The sequence below is a fragment of the Eleginops maclovinus genome, chromosome 9 (genome assembly GCF_036324505.1).
Source record: "Eleginops maclovinus isolate JMC-PN-2008 ecotype Puerto Natales chromosome 9, JC_Emac_rtc_rv5, whole genome shotgun sequence".
NCBI classification, from domain to species: Eukaryota; Metazoa; Chordata; class Actinopteri; order Perciformes; family Eleginopidae; genus Eleginops; species Eleginops maclovinus.
Genome location: NC_086357.1, coordinates 25,097,047 through 25,124,574, shown reverse-complemented (window position 1 = coordinate 25,124,574; position 27,528 = coordinate 25,097,047). Strand labels below are relative to the sequence as shown.

Here is a 27,528-nt window from a genome sequence, read left to right as displayed (position 1 = left end):
ATTTGAAGCGCTAAACTTCTAATGTGTCTCCAGACAGACGTCCATCTTTGTTGCACCTACATGAACTTGTGAGAATTTAAGAAATGTAGTTTTTAAGTTTACATTTTAAATGAACTTGCTGGAGTAACATCACCCGGGACTTTTAAATGGATAAGTGTTGCCCTTTAAACGCCGGCCACTTCAAAGAGTGCAGAAACTGAGCAGCCTCATGTTGACAAGCACAGGAGAGCTATTGAACAGAAGCTCAGATTAGCAGTAATCCTCTGTTCGACTTGTTGAGAAGCTTCTCAAATCTCTTGTCCATCACTCTCAATCCTGATATAGTGTGTGGCAATCTGCCCAAGTGTCAGTGCATTGATGAATAGGGAATCACCATGACAGTGCCAAAGAGGACTCTGCTAAAAAATACTATATTTGGCTGAAATGAAGCTTTGGGAAATGTATATGAGTGTGCTTCAGTGAGCTAGCCTCCCTATACAAAAGCACAGCATGTAACAACTCACTCGTGTTGAAAATAGCCTAAATCTCTGCTCCAATAACTGACATACACTGACGTTTATTATGTTGGGAGAGTTATGGTTATTGCTTTGTTTGTTTGTTTTTAAATTATCTTGTATACATCTAACAGACTCTGGAAGCGGTCATACAGCACAGTGAACAAACATCATAGAGAAGCTGGCATTTCAAACAGGCCTAATCATAACTAACTAAATGTCTGAAACTATGAAAGGAAATATCAGAGAGGGGAAAAAGCCTCTATAAAGTTCTGCATCACTTACTTTTCAATTACAGCAGCCGAAGCAGAACGAAATTGTTAGTGTCATTTATCGACTGTGGTGCTCTCTATTAGAGAAACAACTGAGAGAAATCCATCCAGTGTTTATAACCACCTGAATGTCTTACAATAACAAAGAGTTCATTCTGTCAGCTGGCCTTAAGTCTTTCTGTTGTGATACGAGGAGCAGGTGAGAAGTGTAGGCTGCACCAGGAAACTCATGAAAGAGCACAGAGACCAAAGAGATCTGACCGGCAGGTAATCATCTTGGTGGCTTTTGTTATTCTCATTGTAGTTCCCCGAAACAATTTCCTTAGAGTGAGAAGTAAATGGTTTCTAAATTGATCCAAATGAATCATGACAGCTGTAATGTCCAGCTTTATCCTTTTAAAATCTATCCTTGAAACTAAACCCACTTTTTAAAATGTGTTGATATTGATATTTTGGATATATTAAGAAATCAAAAACCCATTTATCATGCAAGATTTAATGATTCCAATGTTGTCATTTGCACAGCAGCTAAAGCTTAGTAGTTTGCAATGAAAATCTTAAGTCCCAGGCCATGTCAACACTTACCACATCAAATACATAAGTAAAAAAGTGCAATAGTACAAGTAAAATGCAGGAATGCTGTCACTAAACTATGCATGCGTGAGATAAAAGGGGAACATAAGATTAAGTAATACTCCTCAATTTCCCTCGGGATAAATAAAGCTTCTTGAATCTTGAATACACAGTTTAATAAATACTCTATACTTTATGAATATATTAGAATTTAGATATATGAACAACAGTACAGTTGATCAGTGTATTGTAAAAAAATAGAGCTGAGGATTTAACGGTGTTATGGCCCGTTTTTTTATTACACTACAGGTGCTATGAAGTGTTGAAATTGTTTATGACAAAAATAAATCAAAGTAGTTTTTGTTTTTTTTTACTTTCCTTACAGTAAAGTTGATGTTACGTCTATTACTCATGCCTTGATGATCTTCGCTGGTGATGTGGACCAGGCAAGAGTAGCCGAGCGCAGACACCGTCCCCAACCCCCCTATGTGTATATTTTTTTTAATACTTTGTGAGGAAAAACTGTCAACCATATCCAAAGTGCAGGACCAAAGAGAAGTAAATAATGTATGCTTTTGTTAGATTCTTTGAAGACGATATGTGCTACGCGTTGCCCGTTTCCACTGTGGAAGACTTCAGACCTCTGCACAGAACAGATTTTGATAATCAGAAGGTGTATCTGGTTCACAGAACTGAAGAGAATGGCAGCAGTGCAGGCCAGCCGTGCGAAGCGCAGATCCTTGCCCTTGCAGGTAAGTTAACCTCTTAACAGATCAGCTTTTCTCTTCATGATGCTCTTTTTTCATGACAAAGTAACGTTGACGTGCGCGGAACGTGTCAAGGTGTCAAAGCCGGTCCTTTTGTCCGAGCTGTCAGGACGTGATCAGCTGTCAGACACTGAAGCCACAACAACGTCCTCGGCTAGCTAGATAAGCTAGTGAGATATGCTAAGATAAGTTTGGTAGGTAAGCCATACCTTGTCAGCAATGCAGACTATAACACTCGGGGTCTCGTTTTCCCAGAGTGCTTGTTTTGTTTCGATAGAGTAGTTTTTGTGTCGTTATATACGTGGCAGTACACAGTCACCCCGGTTGTTTACAACACGCAGCTAACGCTTGCTAGCTTCATGTGTATTCGTTCCGCGTTAGCATGTTAGCACTGACGCGTTAGTTAGCAGCGTGTAGACGCGTCACTTCATGGTAAACACATGTGACAGTGGTGGACCCCTTATGTATGTTTTAAAGGTCTAGACATGTAGACGAGACTGGAGCTGAGGCGCTGTGCTGGGTTGCGATTAGCTTGTTAGCTTATCTGTTGGTTAGTGCCACAGAGGAGGATGCGGTGCTGCAGTCATCACCAGATATTAATGGGGGACAACATGTAGCTGTCTGTCTGTCAGGAACGTGTCATGGCTGCTTCATGACAGCGCATCAATGTGATGTAGTGTACACATGGTATAACATGCTTAACTTTAGTCACAGTGATGTTTGCTCGCGGTGGTTTCCCATGCTCGATTTTAGCTGCATCACTAATCCCCAATCTGAGCTGTCTCGTCCTCACCGATCTATATAACACACCTCACACAGCAGCAGTTTCACTATGTTACAGCCGTGTTGCGAGGACTGCTTGAATCGCAGCCCTTTGTTTAGCTTACACTTTAATGAGTGCTAACGTTAGTTTTAGCTATAGCAGAATGGAGAGACGGAACGCCCTCTGTGTGAGTTTGACAAATGGATGAAATGATTCTGCAGGTACTTTTTAAGTTTTATGAAAACTTTTTGAAAACTTTATGAGTTTCTCCCTGCTTCTTATTTCTGCACTTCACAGATACAGTAGAGGAATTTGAAGACAGTATAATGCAAAAGAAGATGAAAATTCCCAAGATGTCCATCAAGAATTCAGGAAACTCTATTGAGAACAATTTTGGAGAGGAGAGAATGCCACTCAGACATAAAAAGGTAGGCTCACGTAGATGAGACAGTAGTTGTGTTATTTTGGTAGAAACACATTTATACATGTAAATGAGCAGCTTTTGGTAATATACCTAGTTATGCTTGTACTTGTATTGACACCAGTGATGAAATTACATCACAATTCCCCTTGTTTATATCCAATAATAGTACTAGTCAAGTAAAACTGTTAAGCTACGGCAACAATTTAAAATCAGCCACATTTGCGGTGGCATGGATCAAATAAAAAAGTGTCATAAGCAAATTCATTTACAAAGTATCCCACTTATATTGACAAGCTTGTGTTGTGTCAGTCAGGACTCTATATATATCATTGAATACGTCTTATGTCAATACTAAGTGGGCACATGTGTGACAGCATGTGTCATGTTGATGCACACACACTAACATAATTATGTTATATTTATTGTTACATTTCAATAAACTTGGCTGACACCCAAAATCCCACATGCTATTTATAACATATGCTGGATTAACACAAATTCAGCACTCTGGACAGCTGCCCTCCCACAGACAAATCCTCTGAGCGGCTCATCAAAGAACTCTGTGACTCCTCTTCTCCCAGTTCCTATTGAGATCAACAGTCACAACAAACTGTTGACAGTCAGTCGTGTCAATCTGCTGTGCCTGCTAAGTGTTGACTGGAATCACATCGTCTCAGACTAAGTGCACTGATGCAGCAGACAGTTCAGATATTCTGTACAAAAGTTCACCAAGCCCTCTTCCAAACACCTGTTTTGTGTTTTAATGCTCAACTTTTTTTAGTTTTTACAATGCAGATTTCACTACTCTGGCCTATATTTCCTAGATAAACACTTGTAACTTTTTTCAGGCCCTGTCTCAGGACCACGGGCGCCCCCTTTCAAACTCCTCTAAGAGCCTGGCAGCCGTAGTGGCTCGCCTCGAGAGGAACGCAGCGAGCTCCTGTATGGAGGGCGAGGAGGATCTGGATGAGGACCGGCTGGCTGAAGAGGGAGAGGATGCAGACGACGAAGATGAAGATATGGAGGCAGAGCATCAGCCACATCATCACCAGCAGCAGCAGCAGCAGCAACCACAGCAGCATTTGGAGGTGGACACGGATTGTGTGACTGGTGTGGCTGCAGCAGTGGTTCCTCGAGTCCTGTACGAGGAGCTGGTTCACAGCTACAGGCAGCAGGAGGAGGAGATGAGGAGGCTGCAGCAGGAGCTGGAGAGGACCCGCAGGCAGCTGGTGCAGCAGGCCAAGAAGCTGAAGGAATATGGCAGCTTGCTGACAGAAGTCAAAGAGCTGAGGGATTTCAACAGGAGGCTGCAGGACGTACTACTCATGAGGCTGGGCAGCGGTGAGAGACCAGGAGCACACACACCAACACACAAACTGCTGTAGGCCACACAGTTTATTAGTGACCCACAATGTTCACAACAGTTAAAAGGAGGACTTGTGTAGTAGTACCGCTGCATTAAGAGCCTTTTATGCTGAGAACATTCAGGTGGTAAGAGGCAAGTGTGTTGACCTATTCTTCTAATTCTATTGTTTGCTGTATCTTTACATAACACACTGATCCCTGAACACTCAAATCCTCTGCCCTGATAAGGATCCATTTACCTTTTTTTAGCAACAGTGCCAAAGGCCGCCTAACAGCATTGTTAGAAAAACAGACAAACTTAAGGCCCTTAAACAGTATTTATGTACCTAAGACCATCTTTTGTTGTCTTAGATAAACATGAGCATTTGGGACTGCTTTTAAAAGTCTGTGTCTCTTCTGATATTGAGATAAAGTTAGAAATGAAACAAAAGTAGATCAGTGATTGGGGTGTCTTGCTTTTTATGTAGACAGGGTTGACTAATGATGAGAGTGACCCTCCTAAAACAGACCGAGGTTGTTCATCAGACCTTGCCATTTTTAATGATATGGTTTCAAAAAGTCCCCTGCAGCAGTGTGAACAGACAGATGTTGCTAATACATTTCACACATTTTTGGTTTACAGCCTATTTTTGAATCCACTTTATGAATATAACAGCAACAGTTTCCTGTTCAGCCCGAGTCTCCAACAAGACTTAAAATATTAGATTTAAAGTAAAAATCACGAGAAAGGGAATTTAAAGACAGATCTTTAACCTTGTTCAACTATAGGTGGAATAACAGCCGTCAGTGAGGAAGTGCCAGCAGTACAATAGTCCATGTTTTTGCAATAGTTATGAGACACACACATTACAACAACAATATAGTCCAGCAACAGTGAAGAAGTAAATCCCATAAAGGAGGTTTAATAAAAGTTACTGTTATCCCTGCAACATTACTGTCTTCTTCCATTGCTAAAGGCACTTTAAATATAGACTATTCTGATTCAGTTATATTAAGTTTAGACAAAGAAAAGTCTAAGAAGCGTGTGCTCAAATAGTTTGTGACATATTTACAATTAAAGGCATACAAACTACAGTAAGGGAAGGAAGGGATGTTGCTGATATGTCAATAGGACAAACCCCTTGCATGCTGTGTGGCCGCTGTCAGCATGGGCGGCAACGTACACACACACACACACACACACTGCTTAAGTAGGCGGTGTTGCCCGGGCGTAAGTGTGATTAAATGCGGTGTCATTGCAGTGGGCAGCAGCGTACAAACTGAAGCTTTGCCAGATGTTGGTTTTGACCTCAGACCCCCCCACCCCCACCCGTAGATCAGGACAAAGGCGCCTGGCTACTGTCTGCCGGGACCATCTAATGGACGGGCTGCAGATTAGAGCGCCCTGGTGTGCTGTGGGCAGAGGATGGAGTGCGCTGACAGATATTAAAACTCATCAGCTACATTGGGGCTTAACATGGCCAACCACCAAGCCAGCTTACTTACTGGGCTAAAATATCTGAGTGCCTCGAGGCACAAGGAATCACGGGCCCAAAACAGGAAGCAAGGGGAAATGCTGCAGGGGTGAAGACCAGACAACTGCTTCGAGACACTGTAGGGATTAAAGTGCAACTGTCTGTCTACATAGTGTGTTGAACTTTGCTTGAGGTGCTGACGGCTGTGCTCTTCATTATGTCTGATGTTTTTAATCTCTGTATCTCCAGAGCCTATGCATGACAATGGCACCCAGACAATCAAGGCTGAAGTTGTTGAACCCATTGTTGAGGCGCAGGAGGCGTGCAGAGAAGAAGCCAACACCAGCTCCAGCTACTCACCCTCACCCAGAACAGTGTACACCTGCAACGACGGGAAGGTACGTCTCACTCGGCTGTAGGACACTCTTTGTTTTACTGGCTTTTGTTGGTTGCCTGTCTGGTCTTGTCCAAAGTTCTGAGCAAAGCGAACAAACAAATCCTCTTGAACAAGTCTTTTTACTGTGCGATATGTACCAAGTAAGGCTGCTGAAAGTCCAAGGGGACATCTTTTCATAGCAAACAACAAAAGAAACAAGTGATATTTTAGCCGAGTTAACTCTTACATGATGACGGATGCATCTAAGGGAAGTATTTTGGGATGGGCAGCAGTAGCAGTCCACATGCAGTTACTACAATGGAGAAACTGACGCTACATCCTGCAAAAAGTTGAACACTTCTGTATATCACTACTTGTCCTTTCACATGTTTACTTCCATGTATTTGTGGGGATGTTATTGGTACAATTATTTCGTTAAACTAAATCCCTTACAGAAGAAAAGGGAATCCCCAGCTCAAATGCTGTCACTAAACAATTGATTGACAGTATTAATAGAATACTTCAAATTAATCAGATGTTTGATGACGCAGTGAAAGGCTTGTCAGTATTGGTTTGTCAGTCAGCAGCGAAACAGGCCAATATTTAAGAAACTGTCAGTTTAGAAACACAGAACAAAGCAAATGTTCTATTTTTATGTCGACTTTTTCTGCTTTATACTCTTCATTTTTTTAAATCCAATCTATCTTTATTTGTATAGACTTTCCATACAAATAAAGATAGCACAAAGTCATTCACAAACCAAAAGCAACAAACTAACCTAAAATAAAGACGTACCCCTCTCCCAGGTCATAAACCGAGCAACTGTTTAATGAATACACTTTATATTGACAGAAGTAAATAAACGCAGGACTTAAAATAAACAACAACAAACACTTTTCATTTATCCAGTCGAAAGTCAAACTACAGATCTGAACTTTCACCCTTAGCTCAAACATCCCTCTCCCCCTCTCCCCCTCTGATTCCCTCACTTCCCTCTCCTGTATCCCTGGCTCTCTGCCGGGGGGGTCGACCATGGGAAGTGTTCTAAATCTGCAGGAAATGCTGTGTTTCCTCTTAACACCCATGAACCTGGGAACCTGCCGTCATAGTTGATCAGTCCCCCCCCACCCAGTCTCGCCCCCCCCGTCTCGCCCCCACCCTAGCAGGTAAACAAGGTTGAGAAGATTATTAGTGTTCCTGCAAGCTCAGCCAGCATCATCAGTGTTTATTAGCCTGTTAGGGTTCTTTACACCCCACCCTACCTACCGCTGTAACTCACCCAGCGTCCTGTCTCTGATGACAGGGGGGGGGAATTGGTACTACAAGCTCTGGGGGCTGCAGCCGCTCCAAGCGTGAAGAACACTTGCAAATTAGAAGTCTCCTACATCAGGGACCCCGTATTAATTATTTGCACGAGAGGAATTTAAAGTGACTGACAGGTTAGCCCCAGTGAGGAAGAAGGGGAAGAGAGGCACAAAAGAATGGAAGAACGAGAGATGGAGGGAGGGAGATAAACGAGAGCAGAGGGAGGATGAAAACAATCTTGTCTAACTAAAGGGCAGTAAAGGGCTTGTCTGCTGGCCCGGCGCCTAAAGCACATTAGCTGCACAGGGAAAAGCCTTTTGGATGCTGGCCTAAAGACTTAACAGTGATAAGAGAGCAGGGAAGCGAAAGTCACATACGCCGCCGCCCCCCCCCCCCCCCTGCTGCATTGACTCACCTAGAAGAGCAGGGCGGTCTAGATAGGCGGGCAATCGGCTTGTCTTACGCAACGTGCGCTGGAAGTGTGCAGGGAGCTACGGGGTAGGTTCTTAGCGGAGGTAATCCCGGCCTGAGCTTATTTATGAATCCTCGATGGGGAAAGCGGTGCTTCTTGGGATTTGTAATTTGGTCTAAACGGGGGCTGGCTTTTTCCTGCCATGACAAACCTATGATCTGGTTCACCATTTAGCTTCTACACTGGTCAGAAGTTGGTTAGCATCATCAGCATGGGACAACATTCTAATGAGTTTACGCAGCAAACGTTGTTTTCCAGTAAATGATGCTTTATGTTTGGTACCAAATGGAGTTAAGCCTCAGTTCAGTTGTTTTGTTTCCCTCTTGTGGCATACATTTTGTTCAAACATCAATTAGCTGTAAAGAAAATGCCACCCTTACTTCAAGTCTTATCAGCAAACTATACCACTGAAGGTTTTGCTCTGAATTCTGGTGCCCAGTTTGTTTATGTTGCTTTCTAAGAAATGACTAGAGGCTTTTTTTATTCAAAAAACTTCTCAAGATTTTGCAACAGTTGTGTGATACGCCTGTCACTCGGTTTCCTTATTTCTATTAAAGAAATAGGTATGATAAACTATATAAGGGAATTGTAGGGCCATTTTTATGCAACTAAAAGAGTATAATGATAATATTACAGCCTCTTAATCGAGTGCACCCTTTTTAATAAAACCACACAATTGAAACAATAGTGAATAAAAGGTAGGGCTCTGTTAACAACAAATGCACTGGAATTAATACTTAACATTTAGCAAAGAGGTATAAAGTCATTTATACAACAGAGACTATACTACCCAATACAGTTTCTCAACAGTGAGGACAAAATATCAGCTATAAGTCACTTTAATTTAATTCATTTAATTTGGATTTAACCGAAAAGTTTTGACATTGAAGCCATACACAATAATATAGATATCATGACGAGTAATGTCCATTTATCATCCAATAAGTTGTTACAACAGGCGCCTTAGGTAACCTTAGTAATTCAAAAACAGAATTTGTCTTACCATGGATGAGTCAGACATATTCCTATAGATTGCACTGTCTAACGACACTGGTGCTAAAAGCCAGATGCATTAGAGCGTTTAAATTGTCTGGCACTGTGCAGATGACAACACTCGCAGCACTCTGTGGTTGCACATGTTTAAAGGTGGTGTTCTCTGCTTCACACCCCTGCAGGTACACCTGGGTGGAGGGATCTGGGTGGAGGAGGAGAAGTGGCACCAGCTGCAGCGCACCCAGGGAGACTCCAAGTTCACAAAGAACCTGGCAGTCATGATCTGGGGCACGGAAACCCTCAAGAACCGTAGCGTCACTGGAGTGGCCACCAAGAAGAAGAAAGACGCGCTGCCCAAACCCCCGCTGTCGCCCAGCAAGCTGAAGATTGTTAGAGGTAAGATCCAGCTTTAAACTAAACAAATATCCAGACTGAGCAGGAGATTATTCCCTGCTCTGAGGATTTCATAGCAAGCTGAGACAAGTTGGAAAGGTACAGAAACATGATTTAGGTTTTTCAAACAGCCAGTAAGTCATCGAGTGAGATTTATTAGATACTGGTACGGCTGCTCGATTCGGGAAAAATGACTAATTGTGATTATTTGGACTTCAGTTGCGATATGATTTGTGATGTTAGAGGGAATTGACATTGACATTAATATTGAATAATTTATTTAAATGATCATGGTGTGATTTCTTTATTTTGAAGAGGATCTCTGCCAACTGAGGACTTTTTATAAATGACGTAGAATACTTTTTGTAGAACGGTACTTCTCAGAAACACCAAAATAATGAATCTGAAATTATATTTTAAGACCAAATTGAGCTGTTTCTGCTATTTTTGGATGTTCCACTAGTCATATTGCAATTTTGATCCAATTCTATTAATTGCGCAGACCTGTAGGTAACAGAGAAAGGTAGGATAGGTCTTTTTTAAATCATTTCACATAGTATTAAATTATAGTTGGCAAAATCATCACCAGCTCGATCGATACAGTGTCAAACTAAATAAACATAAAAGATAATGAGCTGTTTTTAATTCACTGTACTCTGACTGCTCCCGCTCACTCCCCCCACAGAGTGTCTCTACGACCGAGTGTCTCAAGAGACCGCCGACAGTGCGGAGATCACGCAACGATTGTCCAAAGTGAACAAATACATTTGTGAAAAGATCATGGACATCAACAAGTCCATCAAGAACGAGGAGCGGCGGGAGTCCAAGCTGCTCATCAGACAGACAGTCAAGATGGAGAACTTCACCTACGATGGCATGTAGTGATCAGCTGCTGTCACGCCAGCACCTTCAGCCCCCACCCCCCACTTAAGGATACTGAGGGGACTTGATCTGGGTGTCACAGTTTCAGGAGTTATTTTTGTTTTACACGTTGGATTGGTTATTATGAAACGTTTAAAAAACCCTTCAAAGCTACCGTCACGTTCACCGGGGCCCGGTTTTCAGACAGCTTTACCCAGCAGTGAGGAGTGTGTTGGGTCTGAGCTGGTGTGAGTGTTTTTATAAGCTTTACAGTGGGATTGGTACCGGGACATGGTTTGTTATCGTGTGTGCATTTGTGTCAAAAAGGAGGGATTAGATGTAGCTGTTAAATTGATTTATCGTTCTGTGTCAGAACATAGCTTTGAGTCCTTAAACTTTTAAAAAGTAAGAGGTTATTTCCCTGGATAAAGTATATATGTGACGATGCTAGGATATTTTGGTGACTACTGACGGGATGCTGGTGGTACTTACTGCATAAAATGGACCATCAGGGTCTTAAATGCACGAGTCTTAATTGAAAACAGCCATATTGTATTTTGCAACGGAGATTCTGTTGCTCTGAGAGATTCATTATAAGTATGTGCGCCCCTGAACTGTAGGTCAGTTCATTAAAAAGAGGACTTGCAGAGATTAAACGGATAGTCTGCAGTGATATATTTGTTTTTTATGTTTTAGGGTTTTGCAATCAGTGAGGAAGGTGGGATATTGTCGTGTTAATCTCACAAGTAACTTTGAGACGGTTTGACTGTTTAATGAGTTGTAGTGGTACAGGCACGTGGATGCCTAAGAAAAGGCCTTAAATGGATTTGGCAATCACCGGGGGCTGGTGTGCCTCTGGGTTTTTGTAGTAAGCTGTGATTGTAAATGTATAGCTGAAGCGACGAAGCTTCACCTGCACTTTGCTGTGAGAATGTGAGAGGCGGCTACTAGGTACTATTTACTGTGTGATTCACACCGTTAAGTTGAGCTGCGCCGGGCCTCCCCTTAAAGACGAGGGAGGGGGCAGAATCAGGGCACGGTTCATCTCGACGTGGAAGCAGTGTGGGTAAAGCTGTCTGAAAAACTATGTGAAGGCGTCTGGGCCTGCTGAACCCCATAATAACCCCCTCTTTTTATAGCCACTGGGGAACAAAGTTAACGTTGCTCCAGTGACACTTTCCGACAGAACTTTGAAAATGTCCTCGTATTTTCTTTTCTCTCTCCACTTTGTTTTATTGTTTTGGATCCAAAATGGTTTGTGAGGCTGTCGGCAGGCTGGAACTAAACGCTGCAGATTGAAATCTCAACTGTGACCCATCTGTGGCTAACTGTGAATCTGCTGCAGAGCTGCCCATCAAGCCTTTCTCCTCCTCATACTCTACACTCTCGTCCGTAGGTTTGTTTCCGTCTTATCATTTTGTCTGTCTCTCTTTTTTTCAAGATCAGCCTTTTTGTTAAGCTACCTTGTTGGTTCTGGAGGTATTTTAGTGTACATATTTTTGGGATATTTCAGTTTCTAATCATCTTACATGTTACAGTTTTTAAAGTTCATGTTTCGGTTTCTCTGATTGATGTTGTTATTCATGTTACCTGATGTTCTTTTTTTATATATTATTTTCCATATGAATTGTTGGCTTTAAGCTTGATGTTGTATCCAAATGTAGATCAGTGGAATCTACAAATGAAAATATATATATATATCTTAGCCAAAGTGATCTCTGTGGAGCGAGAGAGACCAGGCTTCCCTTAAAGAGCCCGTACGTTAAGCTACATTCGATATTTAATAACCTCCTTAATGATCTGCCACAGATAGATGAGAATTGATATGGTTAAACCATTGTACTCAATGAGATTCAGTAGTTAGATCTTACATTGATGCACTTTAAACTTTTGGGCAATTTCTCGCGTATTATCTCGTATGGTTATTCGTCCTTTTTTCTAAAGAGATCAAGTCTAACAATCATTGTATTATCATGAAGCACCTTAGAGCATTTTGGTTTTATGGATTTTATGGAAAGAAAGACGTATGAGCGATATAACCCCGATATACCAATGCTTCAAAACTAAAGTAACTTCTACTACTTCTTCTCAATACTTAGTTACTGGAAGATTTAGTCGGGGTGTTTAGAAAACCAGATTTCCACAAGTCAAACGGTTGAAACTGGATTTTTTTTTAAACCCCCCCCAATCACAGCGTCCTGAACAATAAACGACTTACTTGACAAAATTGAGAGGCAAAAGTCAAAGATATTAACCTATGAAATGTGCAAGCTGACTGGACTATGTGCTTTAACTTAATGTGTGAACATGCTGGTGTTGCATAGATATGACTTGTATAGAGATAATTGTGTATTTTTTACAAATGAGTGGTGATTGTAAGCCAAAGTATTGAATGCTGAGATCAAGCTAAAGAAGGGGGGGGGATGCTGACTGAGGAATCAGCAAAGGTTTGCACAAAAGATGGCCCATGCCAAGGTAATAGAGCCTAGTGAATCTTAAGACACCAAATTGGTGACATTATCTTTTTTGTTCCTAAAAAAACAACTCTTTCTTGTTTTTTCGTTCCCTGTACAAAGCAACGTGAGGTTTATGTGCGCTTGCGTGTATTTGAAATACATGCGGTTTAAAAAGAAAAGATTTCTGCTGTGCAAAGCAACCGTGCTGAAGTTCTGACACATTGTGTTGTGATTGTGTTTGTTTCTTTGTTGTTTGATGCCAAAAGGGGGTGCGGTTTAATATAATGCTTTAAGATGGAGCATTAATAGAGCTTTTACATCATCTGAAATGTTAACTTCTGTTCAAAGGCTGGTTTCCTGGAGCGCGATTAAGCCCTAATCCTTTAACTAAAACCATCTTTCGTGGATGAAAGCCGTATGGACGTACTGTGTGTTTTTAACCCAGATTTGGTTTAATCTGTGATGGCGAGGCCAATCTCTATCACTTGCAGAGGAGCCGTTTGGGTTGTAGCAGCATATTTAGTAACATACACCAGTACACAACCTGGCAGAGACTTTCAAGGACGTATAGGCTCTGAGACACAACACACAACACCTTCCAGTACTCTCACTGTCACACTCAAGTAGCGATAGGATAGGAAATGTAACCTCGCTGGCTCTGTGATCCTCTTCCTGTGCCACCTCTCGTTCCTTACTCTCCTGTCATTTATACAGACTGAATTTTAAAAACGCACATGTATCGAGATAATCGCGAAAAAAAATCCTGTCCTCATCTCTTGGTGTTTTGGCTTATGTTGTGAACACTTGTCAAAAGCTTCAGAAGCTTTATGTCGCTTTTTAAAATCGGGGGAATAAGAAACCTCACGGTGTGGGACAAGATAAACGGCGTAATTTAGCAGTTCTCACAACTAAGTACACAAAACACATCACCGTTTGAGCCTCAGATACAATGTCAAACTTAGTCTAAAGTGAGAAAAACACACATTGTCAGGCCTATATTTTTCTTAAGGTATCAGTAACTTTGTATACAATCCACAAACCGGTTCTACTTCATCTAACTTCACCGTCCTACCTCATTGTTACTCTGGTGTTTGTTTGTCAGTGACTGTAAACTTTGTGTGTATATTAAAAAAAAGAAAATAGGAATAGCTATACCTGGTTACTCTCAACATGTACAGCATATAAAACACCTCAGTACACAATATCATTCTTAGGAGAAATCAGTTTTATTACCTGCTTTAAGATGCTGCTGTGAAGGGGTGTCTGCGCGACGGGTCGTCTCCGATATATATCTTCGCTCTTTGCTATGTCGTGCAGTTGATCAGTGGTTGTGTTCTGTCTCTGTATTGCATTCTGAGATTTTTACTGGTTGACGGTGCTACCAGCAAACAGTTCTAAAGCTGATCTGTCTATCGGACCTCAAATGGTGCTGTTTTTTCTATGTTTTTATCCTCATACGGCTATGTTTTATTCAGGTGTGTCAACCGCTACTATCCCCCTCAGCTAATCAAATTCTAAGCCAAAATATTTCGCAAAATGATAACCCTCCTGCTTTTGCTGTATCGACTATATGCTATCCATCCAAATATTGTAGATAGTGAGTATATTCTCAGCTGTGAGTTTCAGAGTACCTCAGAACTTGCTGATTTTCAATGGATGCATCTGCTTCTAGCACCTGTTGTGTACCAATACTACATCGTTGTATTTTCAGAAATATGCATTTTTACTGGTTAGATCAGGTTTCACTATACATGATTATTAGATTACCGACCGATACATCTAAAGGATACCACTGTTCACTGGTCGTTTGCCAGGTTGTCATAATAGGAAATCTCAGTTGGACTGTTGCAGTAGAAGAAGTCCTCAGCAAAACCTTGTTCTGTTTGAGTCAATGTGAAGTGTGTTTTACAGAAACCGGATTCCATTGGTGGTTGGTCGACTAGGGTTAGGGTTAGAAAGTACAAGTAATGCACAAACTGTAGCCCTGTCTTGTTAAAAAAACGTGTTAAAAACCATAAATATGTGTAAAAACATTCTAGAGATCATAGAAAGTCTTCATGGTACATTCATGGAGACTGTTTTGAGGATTTTCAGCCTCTCATTTGGGAATTATTGGTTGTATTTAGTAAACATTTGTATATTTTGTTATTCCCAGTGTTAGAAACGGACTTTTGTGGAGCAATTTGTCCATGATTGGCTTACTAAATTGTCCAAATAGTGCATTATATTGTCTTTTACCCTGTGCAGTGACACCAATGGAATCCTTTCTGCGCCAAAGTGTTGTCTGGGGTTGGTTTGCTCTAGCTGTGCGTATGTGTATGTGTTCTCTTTCTTTTCTTTTTCACGTTGACCATGTCTGTGAACATGTAATGTGCTGGGCAACTCCTCTCTACTGTGAGCAGTGTGTGTGTGTGTGTGTGTGTGTGTGTGTGTGTGTGTGTGTGTGTGTGTGTGTGTGTGTGGTGTGTGTGTGTGTGTGTGTGTGTGTGTGTGTGTGTTCAAAATACAAATCCGTTGGTTATCATGGAAGCACTTAAGCCATTCGTTGGACTGTTTCATAAAAGGTTCAATTTTCAGCTTTGCTCTAATCCAGGGAATTGACCCAGAGAGTTGTGTGTGTAATTGAATACCTATGCAGGTGTTGGGTTTGTAATCACCTGGTGCCCCATCGCTGTTGGGTGGAGGTCCAACCAGGGAGATAACTGGAGAGCGTTCACACCCCTGAATGTGTCTGCACAGCCTTGGGATTGAATCAAATGGGACAATGGCGACATGACAAATCTGTACTGAACTATAACTACATTTTCATACTCATGGAGTTGAATCAAACTGAGCTTTACAGGGCTGCTTGGGTCTTACCTGTCTGTAGTTGTAACTGCATTTGTAGGGGTTGATTGCAATGATCATTAGGGAAGTACAGGGTTATTACTGTATGGAGTATTTCCAGTTGGTATGATAATGTGAAAAGAATTTCCTGACTGTAGAGTAAACACTCCCTCTCCCTACTTCAGCCTCCCCGAGGCAACCCTGCATTTACAGAAAATGTTTAAGTATATGCGATAGAGAGTGTACATGTCTTTGCTAAACCGGCCACACCTCTGCTATGCGAGCAACTCTTTGACGCTTAGCATCCTGTTCTGTGTTTTTCTCTTGCTGCATTCAGGAACACCTGTTTAATGTATAGGTAAACAGAAATAAATCCAGACTTTTATTCTATCAGCACAAACCTCTTGTCTTTTTTGTCTTTCCTGTCTCGTGTTCTTTCCTAATAAAGACTCGTGTTGGAAAATGAAAGATTAAAACCAAACACACTATTCCTGTCTGTGGGTTCATTTCTTTTCACATTTAAATTGGAAATACTGTCTGCAACCGAGCCTGTGATACCTCTTCCTTCACCATACCATATCTGTGCTGTGTTGTTGTTGCTGTGTGTCAGAAAATATCTGAGAAATGAATCTTTGTGGACCTAAATGGTATCCATTTCACAAACTTATTTTTAACATGTATGTTTCATAATCAGACATTTCATGGACTGAAAACACGGAAAGGATAAAGTCTCCGAAATTGGACAACACCATGCGGTAGTGACCACTCAACAAATCCCACCCTAAAGCGTATGATGCTTTAAGTGCTATTCCACTCCAAATAGGATCATTAGTTACAAAGTTGTGTCATTTCCTCATAGACTTCTGTAGAGTCTGACTGATGTTGCAGCCAGAGAAATCTTTAAAAATGCTCAAATGTTAAGGTTTGTTCTGTATGGTAAATATGAAGCTATTAGCCAATAAGTGTAGCTTAGCATAAAGGGAAATAGCTAACCCAGTTTTGTATGAGAGTAAATAATACTGCCTACAAGCTCCTTCAATACAGCGTGCAGAAATGAATTCCCAAGGGTAGTAACTTCCTGAGGTCTTGTATGGCTCTTTCTCCCTTGGTCTTTTCCAGTCTTTTTGCTACTCCAAACTTAATGATCTAACCGCCTACTGACAGTAGCTTAAAACATCTAACTGGCAGAAGTCTGAGGTTTCAGTCTTCTCATCTAACTCTTCGCAAAGAAGCAAAATAAGGTCATTCCCGAAATGTGAAACTTTTGCTATCTTTTTACCACGTCCCTCCAACATTTTTAGAGCAAACAGAGACAGACCGCAGCTGCCAATCAAAATGTTGGTCGCTTGGTTGACAAATCAGCGTGGCCTGACCCTATTGTTGCCTGTTAAGACATATTTCCTGAAGTTACAGGGGGCTTTGAGTGAGCACCACCTCAATCTGTAGTTTTTTAAATCACCAAATCGGGGGGGGGGGAAATCTGGTCAAAAAATACCTCAAGCCTTTAAAGAGGTATTTTTTTACAGTGAAAAACCACTTAACTAATGTCGAAGGAGTTTTTTATTTTTAATTGGAAGTCCATGTGTGCTGAATGGGTTTCAGAAAACCCTAATGACCCCTAGGCTAATGCAAATTCCTCAGCCCACTGTTACCCAGTAACTTTTAATTTAAATGCACGGACTAAAATTAGAGTTTGAGTTTGACATACAATGGTAACAATTTACTTATTAAAACAGCTCGACCAGGAGTCTGACACCGTGAAGACAGACGGGTTGATTTCCACATGGACTGAGGCACCAGAAGAGTAATACTGCTGTTTCAATGATAACTCCTAGAAAAAGAGACTATGTTCACAAAAGTAACTCAAGCTTCTTTTGCCACCAATTGCAACAAACTAAAGACAAATGACCATTTCCTTCCTCATAATCTCTGTAGTTACTCCATTTTCCTTTTGATCTGGTATTTGGTGATTTTCAGAGTGCATGTGTCTGCAGTAAAGGTGAGGGATTAAACAGCCGGGTTGTTCTCAATGTCAGCCACGAGATAACAGGTCCTGCCTTGGTGCCACACAGCATGCGTATGATTGGCAGCGCTGTATCTAACATGTCCCGATCCAAACCACATTGCAATATCACCCCGGTTGCATGAGAGCAAGATAAGACAGAAAAATGGGGTGTTGACACGTGTGATCGATTGTTAGATGGGCTGTGTGGAGGGGCTTGAATTTAAAATAAGCCTCGTCATCGAGCAGCCCACGTTGGAATCCGATAGGAAGTAGACGCTTCGAAGGCCGTTTCCTCCCTCTTTTCCTCATGAGTTCCACAACCCCATTCCTCTCGTCTGTCTGGCACACTGATGCATTTCAATATATTATTGCCTCTGTAAGCAAGTGTGTCATGCGCCCAGGCTTTTCCTGCAGCCCAAGGGGACTTCTCAATGTCATTATCGCTAAAGCCTGCCACATGCCTGTAATGTATTGCTGCCTGGCTTTATTGGCAGCGCGATGATTCAGTGGTGGTGATGATGGATTAGTGCCGGCTGGGTCGAGCTGGGCTGGGCTGAGCGGGTCCAGACTGGGCTGTCGCATAAACACCGTTTCCTCCTCACACACTGCAGCACACGGGGAGACATATCGTATTTATGTCACACACACAACCCTAATGAATACGGTCATTTCGTTGCTTTTATTGAGCTTCTCGGAAGACCTCCTGATTCATCTTGTCCACCTTTTTTGCTTTTCATGCACAGACGCCGCTCGCTGCAGCGCCGCATAATAGGAGGCTGTAATGTGTTTGCTTTACGACATTGTTACTGTTTTGAATGTGGAAATATAACAGCGTTTGTCGCCTCCTGGAAGGGGTAGTTCAGAGAGGGAGCAACGGGTGCATATGTTACCGCAGAGTAACAAGGTTTGATGTTCCAGGAGCACACACACACACACACACACACACACACACACACACACACACACACACACACACACACACACACACACACACACACACACACACACACACACAGGGTTTAGAGGAAGGACACAGTTGCATGTTTTATTACTGAATATGAAACACACTCCATATAACACCTCCACTGCAGGCTGGACTGAACTGAACAGCACACTGGCTACCAACTAAAATGACAAACTCATTTCCCGATTGGCGGTTTCTCGGTCACAGTGACCACGCTCTGGCCTCGCTGTGGGGAAATAAATGGACATTAGTCTTAATTTCTCACCGCTGTTCACCTCTCCTGTCCCCAGAGACACAAGAAACACACTTTATTACACACACATTATGTGTTGGTTTCTCACTGACACACTTTTATTTATTCACTCTTCTTCCATTCTCTCATATACTGTATCTCATCATTATGTAATTACATTTGGGCTACACTATTGTTCACACCGGTGATCATTCTGTCTGTCTGTTTGTCTGTCCAACTGTCCAACTGTCCTTCTCTGTCTGTCTGTCTGTCTGTCTGTCTGTCTGTCTGTCTGTCTGTCTGTCTGTCTGTCTGTCTGTCTGTCTGTCTGTCTGTCTGTCTGTCTGTCTGTCTGTCTGTCCAACTGTCCTTCTCTGTCTGTCTGTCTGTCCAACTGTCCTTCTCTGTCTGTCTGTCTGTCCAACTGTCCAATTGTCCTTCTCTGTCCGTCTGTCCAACTGTCCTTCTCTGTCTGTCTGTCCAACTGTCCAACTGTCCTTCTCTGTCTGTCTGTCTGTCTGTCCAACTGTCCTTCTCTGTCCGTCTGTCCAACTGTCCTTCTCTGTCTGTCTGTCCAACTGTTCAACTGTCCTTCTCTGTCTGTCTGTCCAACTGTCCTTCTCTGTCCATCTGTCCTTCTCTGTCTGTCTGTCTGTCCAACTGTCCTTCTCTGTCTGTCTGTCCTTCTCTGTCTGTCTGTCTGTCCAACTGTCCAACTGTCCTTCTCTGTCCGTCTGTCTGTCTGTCTGTCTGTCTGTCTGTCTGTCTGTCTGTCCAACTGTCCTTCTCTGTCTGTCTGTCTGTCTGTCTGTCTGTCTGTCTGTCTGTCTGTCTGTCTGTCTGTCTGTCTGTCTGTCTGTCTGTCTGTCTGTAATTAGAAAGCAGTATTCCAGTCGAACACATTCACTTGTAATTGAATCTCATTTGTGCCGTTTGTGTTTGCACACGGAGCTCTTTATTGTCTCATTTTTGTTTTCCATTTGAGGCTCACAATTACACAGCAGTCATTTACAGCATGGAGCCAACATCTGTATGCAAAACAAGCAAGAAGTGTTGTCATACATAACCGCCGTTAAATCCCACAAGATCCCTTCCTAAACGTGCTGCTGCGCTGCTCATCTGAACGGTGACTGCAGGGTAAATTGGAGTTAAATTGGAGTGCTCTTTGCACTCTAACTCACATCAGCTTTCCTGCCCATGCTCCTAACATACCTTGCTTTTTTATCCAGCTGCATGTTCCTGCTTTGTCAGTTAACTGTACCAGTGATAAGATATGCTGCTAAGTCTCGACTGTAGCTGTTAAATTCGTCTCCGCTGCCAGCGTTATTCAGATGTCCTTATCATTTATAAGAAGCTTATTTGGCTTGTTCAATGATAAAAAGTTTGGAATCCATCAGCCCCTTCGGTAAGTGGATGCAAAACTCTTACCCTGACACACACATGCACACATACTTACCTGTGTATGTGCACACACACACACTCACACACACGCATACTTAAGCACAGCCAAATGGTCTCTATTAATGCAGGCGGCTCCCCCAATTAACAAGATTCAAAGTGATGATGAATTTTTCATTCTCTGAACATTTAAGCTAATTATGGCCCAAATGAAGCGGGTTCCAGTGACTCACCATGGCAGGGGCCGCCAATGGCAGCCAATGTCACTGTCACAGTGCCACTCTGCACATCCACCCTAATCACTGTCGCTGCTTAATATTCATCTCCCACCGCTCTCCCCTTCCTCACTCACCTCTCCTCCCCTCGCATATCCTCTCTTCTTCGCTATCGTCTACGTTCATCGCTCCTATTGTAACTTTAACTTCTGTCCTTCTCTTTCCTCCTCGCCCTTTCCTCTTTCTCTTCATCCCCCCGTCCCCCCACCCTCCCCCCTCAGCGCTTCTCTTCTCGTTGTTTAAAATGGAAATCGACTAATTGCTCTAATAGCATTTTAATGATAATTTAATGTAGTAAATAAAGCTTGTTACAAGCTTAGCAATTTTGCCGGATTTCAAGGGCAATCAATCTGTGTCCGATACAATCTGCGCACCTCCTTTATGACGGGTGTGAGGAGGCTGCAGCGTGTTTTCACTCATGCAGATCCAACTAAATACATGTCAACATCTAAACATACACACAAATATGCATAACTAGGTTGGAAATACATTACTCCCACACCAGTGGTGGAATGTACATTTACTTGAGGACTTCAGTAAAAAATGAAGGTACTTGTTCTGAGCATTTTCGCTTTGTGCTACTTTATACTTTCACTCCATTCTCACATTTATTTGACAGATTTATTCGCTAGTTGCTTTGCAGATTTTGATATGTACTACAAAATCTGAATTATTAATATATTATCAAATGTTAAAATAAGCTTTATTTGCTTCTTGATTCAAAGAATCTTGAGACCACGTGCTTTTATATTTAACATTCATTGTAAAGAAGCAGCTGGTCATTTACAATCATTGAGTTGAAAAGAAATAACTTCTATACAATGGAAAACAAATGCTTATTGGGTCCCTATCTTAACCAAACAATGCACATTGATCAGGTTTTTGAAAATATAAATGCACTTTAAATGGAAATGACGAAAGCAATTAAAAAACGAGTTGATCATTTTGTTTGTTAAATGAGTTATAAGAACAACACTATAATATATTCTCACTTTTAACTGTTTTATATTTAGTTTCTCATCGCATTATTCACTTAATTGATCTACAATAATTTGTAAACACAGCTTAAAATTGTACGTGGATTATCGGCCCCAGAGTCCTTTTTATCAGTCAGCTCTATAGTTTGACATAATCCCCTTTAATCATGTGGTTTGTTTTGAAACAAACTTTATTCCCAGTGGTTTTTCTCGCCATTTTTCTTGTTTGTTCTTTATTATTATCAATTTCCCTCAAGAAATTAACAAACCTGAGTTCTTTCAAGTTGCTTTGTGATTCATTGTAATCCATTAAGGAGATTAGATTTACGTCGTAATCAAAGATGAATTTCCATTCTTCAGTTTATTTTTTGTTTTTTTATCAACCATTCCCCCAGATCAGAAAGGATGAGGAGCTTGAGCTAGAAAGAGAAAAGAATAATCAGCCGTGAGACAGAAAAACAATTCTCTTTTTATGTGCTACCAGTGGTCATTTAGCGAGGCTCTTTATTTAAATGGTAATGTGAGGCTGGCTAAACAGGCATGGCGAATCAGGCAGACTTCATAAAGCTGTGTGTTTCAGGCTCTGCGAGTTTATCTGAGTCTCTCCTCCTGTCGCCTGGCAGAGTCACGATTGAGCGACAAGGATAACTCTTCTCCGTGTTGGAGTATAATTAATTAGGTGTGATAAATTAAACCATTTCTAGCAAAGCCTGGCAGCGCTGGCAATGCACTCACTGAAACAGACACTCACACACTCTGACACTGACAGACACAATCAAATACACTGGCTCTCTGCCTCGCTCTTTCCTCAGACACTTGCTAACATATGTATTTGTATATGGACAAAACTTGTATTCCGTGCAATATTTTTGTAGGCTAACCCGAAAGTTAGCATTGCAAGGGCTCCCTCGACAAAAGATTCAATGGGATTTTTCCATTGGATTTTGGAATATTGCAGAAACAAAGATCTGTCAAACCCAAGTTTATGATACTTACATGTTTCATCAGCAGGATAATCTCCACATTTTTTACAATAGTTTAAATACAAATGCAATCCTCAGAAGTAAAATGCAAAAATGACTTTGCATCACCACCGCTAAGCTCAAAGTGGCTAATGTTCGGTGCGATGACTTGTTAGCAACTGCCGTATGACACATTGGAGGTTCGGACATGCACTAGTGGGGTATTTACCAAAACATTTTATGACGGGCACCTGGTAAGGAGGCCACCTGAACCTCTCCCTAGGGATTCCCCCAGTCAGAGCTGGTGGGTCTGCTCAGGGAAGGGTAGTTTGAGACCCTCTACTGGAAGTGCATCCCCTGGTGATGGAAAATGAACGGATGGATGGATGGATTTAGTGTCAAATAACAAAACATGAAAATCTCTTCCGTTTGCTCCACAGATCTTATTTCAGAGGCTTACGGTAAAATGCTGACTCCTTCCCGGGTGTTAGGACTCTCTAACTTCGGAAACTCTCTTTTGTTTTGTCCCACAAACTGAAGGTAAAAGCCATAAACAACACATGGATTATCTGTCACTTTGCAATCTATCTCAAAATCAGCAGATTCTCTTTTTTTTTTTTTTAGAATGATTTGTCAATAAATGTATTGTGCTGATTGAGCAGCAAAAAGGTGAAATACAATATTCTCTCCCTCGTTCAGCAGTAAGAGCTCCATGCTCCATTAACAAGCAAAGTCCTTAACTTCTGGAATTCACAATAATACAGTATTTTTCATTAGAAAACAGCAAAGAGAAGTAAAACAAATATGGTTATAGTTATTGTCTTTGCAGCTTTATTAAAGAGTTATGTGTACATAAAACAAATAAGCAAACTGGAGCATTATCCATTATTGTCTTTTCTTCATTCAATGAGAGGGTGTGCTGTTTACTCAGGAAAATGAAAGCAAAGGTAAAAAATCCAACACTGAGAAAAATATGTAAAAGATACACGACGAATAAGGGCAAATAAAGGAGACGCATAAATTAAAAAGGCCATTAAACCAGCATTAATTAATCTGAATCAAGTAGGAGATTTTAAAATGTAGAGGTTGCACAGTAACTTTCATCAACAGTATTTTATAATTGCTTAAAGTAGAACGAATGAGATAATGAGCCACAATATTTATTTTTAATTAAAGAAAGACGCATCAAAAGAACAACTAAGGCGCGTTTTCCTCTATTGGGCTCTTGTTTCCTCACAACTATAACTGTGAATCTGGGACCGTCAAAGTAGCTGTTGAAGTGCTGAAGCTGCTGCTCCTCAGATAAACACAACCTACACTTGATAACCATTTTTCATCCAAAGTGGTCATTTATATTCCGTCAAGGATTCGCCTTGCTTTCTGCACATCTTCAGTTTGAATAAAATCTTCAGTGATTCCCACTTCATATCCTCAGTAAGTGCACACTTTAAAAGGACTTCACCACCTTGATGGCGAAGAAGCAATTTTTTATCAGTGTGGTAAAAAAAAAAAGGGACTTTTATCTACTCTGTGCTCTGGGTTTGTTTGTATCTGCAGTGGGATTCAGACTCACTGTTTATCTGTAGAGAGAGATACAGAAAAGTGGATCTGTGAGTCTTAATGTAGGGTCCTCAGGGCACTCTACAGTCAGTAGCCAGTTAGCTTAGCCTAGCTTAGCTAAGTACAGAGGCTGGAGAAATGGAAAGAAATATCCAGTCAAGGCCGGAGGAAGTTACTTCTTCTGGCCAAGTACTCTTACATTAGGTCGTGGTTTCAACAAACAACTTACGCAGCGTAGACACGGTTCCGTCGCGTTGACGCTTGCCGGTGGGCGTGTCTGGCGCTTGGGGTTAACGCGACCAACAACCAATCACATTAATCTCCTACCCCGGACACATATACACACGGTTTGATTGGCTAGCGCTTGTATTGGCATATTTGCATACGTGGGTTTCGATCCCGCATATGCAAATAAAAATCCGTCTACGCTTGAAAAGTTGAACTTTTCTCGCGTGGACGGGCTGTTAGACAGCAAGCTTTAAAGGATCTGGTTGCCTTTTACTCTCAAAAAATGAGATGATGAAACGTAAATGCAATCAACTGAAGTAGCATGCTAACGCTAGGCTAGAAACGTACTACATGACGGTCACGTTGCCGCTAAGCTAAAGGCGGCTAGTGTTGGTTATGATGACGCTTAGTAATCTGATTCAACCACGTTTTCAAAACATGCCATTTTAAGACAATTACAAGGTTAATATTCCAGTGGGATATTTACTGAAATATTTGATCTCTTATAACAAAACGTGAAAATCGCATTAGCCTGTGTTCACCTCTGACCCTATGAAAACAATGACTTTGAGATAAGAGAACTGGAAGTGGTAAAAGGCTGACTTATTTCCTGGTTTTAAGGACTCATCCCCGCACCTCTTTATAACCTCTACACTAATTCACACAGTATGTAGTTTGGAATATATGACAGAAATCATGTATGAAGAACAAACTGAGACTTGTCTATTCTTCTCAATGTCAACCTGGACCCCAAAACCATGGCTAAAACATACCACACACTCACACACACACACACACACACACACACACACACACACACACACACACACACACACACACACACACACACACACACACACACACACACACACACACACACACACACCAACACCCTGCCAGTAGGCGCTCCTAATGGCCTGGTGCTAATGAGAGTCTTGTTTGGAGCTGTCACATGACCCTGGGCATGCAGCGGACTGACACTCGCTCTATGTTCACAGCTCTAGAGGTCAACATGCGGGCTGTGTGTGTGTGTGTGTGTGTGCTTGTGTGCTTGTGGGCTTGTGGGCTTTGTGTGTGTGTGGATGCTACCGACAGAATCATTTATAACCCCTAATTACCTTTCCAGCCAGTACGTTAAGGCTTTATCAGCAAATCTTTAATCTTTGGTGGTTTAATTTTCAATCAGGGAAGTTGATATTAATCTAAATGAATCTTATCTGTGAAGTCTGTTCTCACTATCACAGGAGGGGATCAATCTTATTATGACTATTATATGTGTGTCTATGTGCTCTTTTGTTCTGTCTGAAGCCAGACAAATGAATGTGGAAATTACCAAAATATAACATTTGTCCATTAAAAAAGATTCTCGGTTTTTTTTGCCGTCTAGTTTTTCTGTTTGGATGTTTAGGAAAACATATATATAGCGCATGACATTAATCCCATCATGATGCATGTGATGTGCTGAGCAAGATTAAAAAATATCGAACATTTATAACAACCACAGAAGAAGTGAAACAAAGTTCATCCATCAGAGTAACTCGATCAATTCTCAAACTAGTGTTTTGAAAAATACAACGGGGGAGCAGACAAATAAATGAAAGTGCTGCGGTTAAACACTAATATGAATGTATTATAATACCTTACTGTCATTAGTTAGTCAGAGCAACACATTCAGTCTATTTTCCCTTTGATTCATTCGAACATTTGTTATTTAACTGAGCGCTTAATAAAATGTGCCCCCCAGTCCTGCTCCATTATCTAATAACTAATAACTCTGGTATAGTTTTTGTTGGCCATTCATTTGATTCGGTACAGCTTCCCTTTGGTATATCATTTAAATGGAAGTTTATGGGGATGTCACTTCTAAGGAATGTTTAAGGATCACAGAAGTAAAGAAATGTTTGACTTTTTCTGTGTTTTTTTTAAACTTGTGTGTCCCCATGTCAGTGTTTTCCAACCTTTAGCACACTCACTGTGTGAGTCTGCCTTCATGTGTTGACAGTGAGAGTGTGATCTAGCTCGCTGTGTGGAGACCGATTCACAGTGTAGGAAGCGCCGGTGTTGGAGCCAAGCTGTGTGTGTGTGTGTGTGTGTGTGTGTGTGTGTGTGTGTGTGTGTGTGTGTGTGTGTGTGTGTGTGTGTGTGTGTGTGTGTGTGTGTGTGTGTGTGTGTGTGTGTGTGTGTGTGTGTGTGTGTGTGTGTGTGTTTAAGTAAAGGAGACTCAAGCTGACAGTTTGCCAGCAGCCTTGCACCTGCACACATCTAGGTGTTGATCTCAGATGGTGGGGGTGAAAAGGGGAAGGCAGGGGGGAGGACAGGCAGGGGGAGAAGGATACGAACAGATCCGACACAAGGTGTTTTGGGTGGATGAGGAAAGACGTGCGAGGTGAGGAACGGAGGATAGGAACTCAGAGAGGTGGCGTGGCTGTGACATGTAATTCCTGTTTATGCGGTTTTTTTCGGTTTGGATGCCACAAATGGAAGGGGGGAAATGTGCCGCTGTGTGACAGGCGCTACTGCAGAGCCAATTGGATTGATGCATTCTTTCATAGGTAACTGCCAACACCAGAGCGCAGCCAGGGCCTCATTTGTCAGACTGAAGGAAATAGCGTTACAGCGTGACGTTTCACTCCGTCTCTGGCTCACACATCAACAAGCCTCTGCTTCAGGAAAGGAAGAACTGTGCCACTGATGCTACCGTGAAGAATTTAATTATGGTTAAAAAGACAAAAAGGTGGCTTGTAAGACAGGGAAATGTGTGTGTGTGTTTGTATTTACCTTCTATTGCATTCGTGGCTGTCTCTTACTGTTTTTTTTAAGGTATATCTTTATGTTACCTGACTCTCAGAGCGGTCCAGGGACCATTTGGCCAACCAGGAAGTTAGCATCGCAGGGCCTTCCTACACAAAAAGCCAACAGGGTTTTTTTCTGGAAGATCACAGAGAAAAAGTTAATGATACTTTTACATTCAGGACGAAAATCCCCACTTATTATCTCAGCTTTTTAAATGTAAATGCATCGGCAGCAGTCATTTTAGATAATATACAGCACGGTCACATGACTTCATGTCACCACCGCTAAGCTAAAGGTGGCTATGGTTAGCTTGATGACGTTTAGTAATGTCATTCAGCCA

The 27,528-nt window shown here is 41.7% G+C and overlaps 2 protein-coding genes across 4 annotated transcripts in view; both read left to right on the top strand.

The window, feature by feature from the left end:
* The window catches only part of agbl4 (AGBL carboxypeptidase 4), a 310,302-nt gene that overhangs the window by 228,113 nt on the left and 54,661 nt on the right, over positions 1 to 27,528 (top strand). The gene's annotated exons all lie outside the window — the stretch shown is intronic.
* Positions 1,832 to 15,424, top strand: bend5 (BEN domain containing 5). 3 transcript variants are annotated; one of them, XM_063892000.1, is made up of 7 exons: positions 1,863 to 1,906; positions 2,030 to 2,091; positions 3,167 to 3,297; positions 4,142 to 4,634; positions 6,362 to 6,510; positions 9,441 to 9,654; positions 10,337 to 15,424. In XM_063892000.1, exons 3-7 carry the CDS (start codon positions 3,196 to 3,198, stop codon positions 10,531 to 10,533), a joined length of 1,155 nt encoding a protein of 384 aa, XP_063748070.1. In that variant the 5' UTR covers positions 1,863 to 1,906; positions 2,030 to 2,091; positions 3,167 to 3,195; the 3' UTR covers positions 10,534 to 15,424. The 3 variants fall into 3 exon arrangements, with proteins under 3 accessions (XP_063748068.1, XP_063748070.1, XP_063748071.1); XM_063891998.1 differs by having other exon boundaries at positions 1,832 to 2,091; XM_063892001.1 differs by lacking the exons at positions 1,863 to 1,906; positions 2,030 to 2,091 and adding an exon at positions 2,181 to 2,300.